Source organism: Nematolebias whitei, chromosome 1, assembly GCF_014905685.2.
Source record: "Nematolebias whitei isolate Nwh7 chromosome 1, NemWhi1, whole genome shotgun sequence".
NCBI lineage: Eukaryota > Metazoa > Chordata > Actinopteri > Cyprinodontiformes > Rivulidae > Nematolebias > Nematolebias whitei.
The window spans coordinates 56,709,296-56,715,964 of record NC_056498.1 but is presented as its reverse complement, the minus strand read 5'-3'; the positions used below and the strand labels follow the sequence as shown (position 1 = coordinate 56,715,964).

At 37.7% G+C, this 6,669-nt stretch overlaps 1 protein-coding gene across 1 annotated transcript; it reads right to left on the bottom strand.

Moving 5' to 3' along the window:
* Positions 1-1,298: 1,298 nt before the first annotated feature.
* Positions 1,299-4,814, bottom strand: morn4 (MORN repeat containing 4). Its single transcript, XM_037685558.1, has 4 exons — positions 4,748-4,814; positions 1,748-1,862; positions 1,553-1,662; positions 1,299-1,464 (listed from the first exon to the last, which is right to left on the bottom strand). The coding sequence occupies exons 1-4, from the start codon at positions 4,812-4,814 to the stop codon at positions 1,316-1,318; spliced, it is 441 nt and encodes a 146-aa protein (XP_037541486.1). The 3' UTR covers positions 1,299-1,315.
* Positions 4,815-6,669: the final 1,855 nt, after the last annotated feature.

Sequence of the window (6,669 nt, the reverse complement as noted above, 5' to 3'; positions counted from 1 at the left end):
AGTCCGAAAAATACGGTACATACTAACACTTTCAGAAATTATGTTTGCTTTGTTTGATTGTCATTGGTAAAGTTTTGTAGGCAAGTTTAAATAAACTAATGTGTTGTATAAGACTTATTACATGTTCAAATACAGTACTGTATAGTGATTTATTCTGCAGTCACAGTGCAGCTGAGATCAGCTACAATAAGTTATTTATGTGTATTTAACTATAGTACATTGAAAAAAGCACTTTTACACAAATCTCTATAAGTTTGAAGTCATTTTAAACACATTCCGTTTGAATAACTACTGCATTTATATTTCTTACAGGAAAAAAAAAACATTCATGGGAATTAATTAGCAACTTAATATTTATTTGATCTATACAATATTACATTTAGCTACCTAAAGTAACGTCTAGGCCCCTAATTCAATGCATTTAGTCTAGAATTGATTAATTATCAAAGACATTCAATCAGACAGATTTTTTAAGTTTAGCCACTGAAATTATTCTCTTTGTTCATTCCCACTGGTCTGCAGGAAAGTGGGTGTGAGGTTGATTTGAGCTGAAGCTCAGCACCAGTTCAGCAACACGTCTCTCTGAATAAAGGCAATCTTTAAGCAGACCCTAAACTCCGAACAGACGCCTTCAGGCAAGTGATGATCATGTGATTATCTTATGGATACCCTTCAAATCATGCTGTGGTACAAAAGTCTTTTTAAGGCAAATGTGAGTACTGATTTACAAAAAGAACAGAACCACTTTCTGAAAAGTTTGCAATGGCACAAGACATATGAAATGACTCCTATACATGGTAAATAAATAAAAGTTATGTTTACATTCACCTTTTAAACTGCATTCATTTCATTTTCTTTTTTTTTTTAATCTTAAGTTTCTAAAATCAAGTGCAGCACCTTTGTTCTTTATCACAAAACATTCATCGAATCAAACGCCATCGTTCCAACATTACGAAGGCTTCAGCTACAAACCCAAGAGGCCGGCGAAGCAAGAGCTCTTCTTTGCCTGCAGTTTTAGAAAGAAACACTAAGACACATTCAAGTGCATTACGAGCATCAGAAAGAGCAGTTTTTGATGCTTACATTACTTGTGACTTTAAAGTGTGCTTTATGATGTTGTGCATTATAGCAAGCTGTTATTTGGTCAAACTGCATTTGGTTACCGTAAGGTTGGACGAAGGAAGATGTAGGAAATGGAAGAAAAAAATGGGGTTGTATAACAGATAAAGACACAAAGGAGAGTTGGAGCAAAGCATACTGCCTTAAGGCCCTTCTGGAAGGTGCTGAAACTCTGCTAATGTCTTCTGTAGAGTTGTCAAAGTGCAAGACTGTGAGCACTGGAAGCTGAAGCCTGTGCACGCTGCACCACTCCTGGACACTTCTCCCTCTTCTGCAGCTTATGGTTTTGAAACAAGCCCTCGTTTCGTGGAGCGCCATGGGTTCCATCTGGAAAAGTCAATAGCCCTGGAGGCGCAGACACAGCCCACCATGACCAACCACAGGGAGAAAATATTGACATACTGATGCTGTTCCAGTGGAGTCAGAGACTCACCGTATCCCTCCACACGCCCGTCTTTGAATTCTCCCTCAAACTTCATGCCGTCGTATCGACTGAACACTCCAGTGCCTTGAAACTTTCCATGTGAAAATTCTCCTTCGTATCTGGCATCATGTGAAAAGAGCAGGTTGACTTTGAGAACTTTGGACAGAATTGTCCTCCATTTCTGTCTCATGCTTGCTCACATACCTGGACCCGTCTGTGAAAAGCAGGACACCAGAACCGTGAAAGAGTCCGTTCTCAAACTGACCCATGTAGCACGTTCCGTCTTGAAACTTGAGCTGGCCAAGGCCATGCCGCCGACCTGGAAAAAAACAACACATTTTACTGAAAAATGGATCAAATAAACCATCGAAACCAGTGGTGTAGTCTACATTTTTGTAGTGGGTATACTGCGGTAAAGTTAGTTTTACGTTGGACACCAATGAAGCCACGGCGAATGTCCAATGTCCAACGTAAAACTAACTTTACCACGGTCAGTCCTTATGCTGTGCTTAGAAACCAAAGTACACTGGTTAGTACAATGTAATTGTCAATTTATTTAGCGTTTTAAGCATATTGACATTTCCAAATTTCTCTGATGCTTATATAATAATAAATGAATAAAGTGTTATGTGTTGTCAACATTGTATGTTCCCATACAAAGACGAACTTGGCTCTCTGCATTTGACCCATCACACCTGGTATACACCCAGGTGGGGCAGTGGGCAGCTATGTAAGCTGCCTGGGGAGCAATTCAGGATTGGGTGTCCTGCTCAGAGACACCACGAGATGTGCAATGACCGGGGATCGAACCCAGGACCTTCGAGTCCCGAGTCGACTGCCCTGCCCCTTCACCATCTCGGCCCCATAATATATTTGAATAAATGTACAACAAACTTTGTACAACAGTTGGCTTTTTATTAAAAACATGTTATAGAATTTATAAAACAGTATCAAAGCAAAACATGTTCAAGTATTAAGTAGTAAGTACAAAAGTGTTAATTATACAATAACTCGCTGGATAAGTGAATGTAATAAACAAGCTCTGCATACCGATAGATTGCTATGGAAGCATTTAATTGCCGTTTAACGTATCAATGATACGTGCCTAATGGTATGTCACGTATCACTGGGCACTTTTAAGTGGGTATACTGGAATTCTTAAGCTTTTCTAGTGGGTATACTCTGAATATCCGCGTATCGCGTAGACTACACCACTGAATGAAACATGACTATTTTTAACATGAAACATTTGGTTTAACTCAGGGCTATTCAACTGGCAGCCCGCGGGCCATTTCCAGCCCACGGGTGACTTCAATCCAGCCCAATTCATAAAAAGAATAATCCTTTTTGGGGGGGCTCTGAGTTGGGGTTCTCTTTATTGCATTTATGATTCAATACAATAAAATAAACAAATTTAAACTGCAACAGATCATTGTAAACTTTGGTTTGATTACATAATGACTTTAATCGCTGGATGTCCGGCCCCCGAGCTGTTGGCTTTCAGAAACTATGGCCCCATGAGCAGTTTTGTTGAATAGCCCTGGTTTAACTAGTATTTTTTCTAAACCAGTGTTTAATTATATCTTCTTCTTCTTTCGGCTGCTCCCTTCTTCAGCGGTCGCCACAGCGAACTAAATTGCACAAAGACTTGGCGGTTATTTTACGCAGGATGCCCTTCCTGACGCAAGCACAGACCACCGAGCTACCACAGCCCTCAATGTGTGGAGCAGAGAGCTGACATCTAGGGTGCATGGAGGAGCAGATGGTGGGGGTTAAGGGCCTTGCTCAAGGGCCCAGAGTGGGGCAAATGAGGGTGGAGGCAGGTGGTGGTGTTGGTACCTGGAGTTGAGCCGGCCCACCTTCTCTACCCTCTGCGCCACCACTCCCCTTTTATATATATATATATATTTAAAAAAAGTTAATTGACAAAATCAACCCAACTTGCAATGCAAATGCTTTGTAGTTTGACATTTATATTTTGTAGAGCCATTGCATGTGACTGGAAAAGGTCAATGCTTAGATTTAAAACCCACTTCCAACCAAATGAGATAAAGGTTTACTGCTGAATTAGTAGTCCCATCTGCCTCCTGTACAAGTGGGAATTACGGCAGTTTAATCCTGAAGGTTTCAAGTGATTTCTATTTTAGGAACCAAACTGTGACAACAGTCAAGTGTTGGATTTCCATTTAACTCACATTTGACTATACAGTAGTACTGAACCTTAGACTTGTGTCTAGCGTGTGCAACAGCCACAAAAATTTAACAATTTGATTTATATTTAAGAACCGCCCACACCTTCAGTTCCAAACGCCAAAGTCAGAACTACTGTACTCAGTTTGGTTGTGAACATGTGACGATACCCACAGCAGTTAATTGGGATTCCTCTAAATAGCGTGTTTGCATGAATATGTAAGAAAGTTGTATTATTTTAAATTTAGCACAATTTTTAGAACTTTAACTTTAACACTGATAATCAAGCACATACCTAGACAGCATATCTGTGACCTCAGCTTAAAAATGAGGTTAAAAAAAAATAGTTGATGTCATGTTAATGTGCTAAAAAACCTGGAGAAATCTCGAGGTAAAGTGTGAAGTACATAAACAAGAGAGGCCTCTCAGGTAAAGAATAAAATAAAATTATGAATGTCGGCTTCTTACTTCATACAGAAACGTGAAATAAATTTCTATCATCTAAATAAAACAATAAATATACACTTTTAAAACGTTTCAAAATGCCCATTTTCTCAGGTCCTTACAATTTGTTAAATAACTGTGATACACAACATCAGTAACTGTGCCACTGTCACATTTTTTTAATATAAAAAAAAACTTTTTTTTAATTACTCTATTTCAACATTACACGTGTCCTCTCAGTATTATGTCCAATAATATTAACATTTAAATGTTGGTAACATTTTAAACAATGTCAAACTGGTGACAAACAAGTTGTAATAACATATTACAGTTATCTCTTACAATTTTTAAATGGCATACAAAAATAAAGCACTAGTTTAAATTTAAAATCCAGACGTATCTGAAACACTGAAATAAATCTTAACTGTTTGAATAGACAAAAGCATCGTATCCTATCTTTTAGATGTATAAAAAGTACTGACACTGTCGCTGGTCTCAGATTTGTTCTGATTAAAGGCTGAAAGAAGCGGCGTGTTTTCTTTAAAGTTGTGAAATATATAACCATCTTGCCTTCTTTCCACTCGCCGTGGTATTCTTCCCCACTGGCGTAGGTAAAAGATCCTCTGGTCAGAGTCATGGTACTCCTGTGTTTTCAAGACACAAACACACATTGGTGACTGGTAATTTATATTTATAAAATTATAAACACTTTAATAATATTAGTCTCAGGAAAGAGAGAGTAAAACTGTCTCTCCAGGACAAATATTTATGTTTTTGTTCGATTAAAAAAAAAATCTATGTGTCAGGGTTAGCCTCAAAAGACCAATCAGTATTATGACGTATTAAATGGTCAGATCTGTTTGCCTTTTTTGTAGTCTATAGCACACTGAAATTAATTCTGAAGTGAATTGGTGCTTTATTATATTATTATATAGTATTATAGCTATATAAATAAGCAGCAATTATATGTAACATATCCAAATTTTGTTGTATAATAATCAACTTAATTCAAATTATTATTACCCCTAGACCTGCTCTGCAACCGTCCATGTAGTGACTCATCAATGTGATTTTTATTTTTACATAGCAGTTCAGAAAAAACTGCAGTAATAAAAAAAAAAAACATTGTTTTTTAGTGACTTTCCCTTTAAAACAAATGGCTGCGTTGCAGAATGGCAACCAGGTGTAATTTTACCCAGGCGGTCGCCAGCAAATAAATAATTCATCACACAAACACTGAAACCACCGCGCATAATTACAGATATCTATTAAAGCTGTCAATGTTTCGATTAACACAAAGCCCCACATACTAGCTACATGTTGCTGAACAGGCTGTCGCTTTGACTGGAAATTTAAACCGGCTGTCACCTTTAACAACACATCTGTAAGAGGAATTCAGGAGCACCTAAACGGATATAATTTACCTGCACAAAAGAGTCGCGGTCCCAGGCGCATGGAAGACACCTTTCAGGAGCGGAGGGGCGTAAATAAATAAAAGCACCAGCTGAAAACGCGATGCTGCGTTCAGGCGCTGCTCGTAAAGTTCGCTAAACGGCGGCACGGCACTGGCGCGTGTAAACTAGAAAGACCTTTATTCGTTTGATAAGAAAACAGACATAAAACCATTATAACTAATTTATTTTGACTTTACAATCAATTAATTAACATTGTTTTAGTGAGCTATTCTTCTAAATTAAGGGTTTCAACGCAAAAATTCCGGCTGTCACTGAATGCAGCTTTAAAGAAAAACGCTCCATCTGAGGAAAAAGATACAGCAGTGTGATTATATTAAAAAAATAAGCTTTGTTTTCTTTTAAATTTGCAGATTTAAACTAATATTGTCTCATCACATTTACACAGATGTAAATGATTGTTCCATCATATAATCTGTAAGTAGACAGGCCTCACAGACAGTATTCATTCAACCTTTATTTAGACAGGTAAATCCCATTGAGCCTCGAGGACTCATTTACAAGAGACCTGATTTCAACAAAGAATGATGACAACAGTGGACAACAATAGACATCCACAAAAAAGGCATACAGATTAGTTTTTTTTTTTTTTACAAATAAATGGTAAATGGACTGTACTTATATAGCGCCTTTCTATCTTATTTCAAGATACTCAAAGTGCTTTACACTACAATCTGTGTTCTCATTTACCCATTCATACAGCACTCTACTAGATCTCTACAAAGCTAATTAAACAAATCATTCTAATGAGATTAATCAGTGCTTTTAGATCACATTCATACACTGATGGGACACACATCAGAGGCTATGAGGGGTTTAGTGTTTTGCCCAGGGACACTTCAGCATGTGACTGCTGGTGGATTTGAACCCCCAACTCTCGTATTGGAGGACGACTGCTTTAACCATTCAGCCACAGCCGCCCCAATAAATAAGTTGGCAAAAACAAACAAACAAACAAAAAAAGTAACAAAAACAGCTAGATTATAAGGTGAATATTATAGTATTATTGTGTGTGTATAT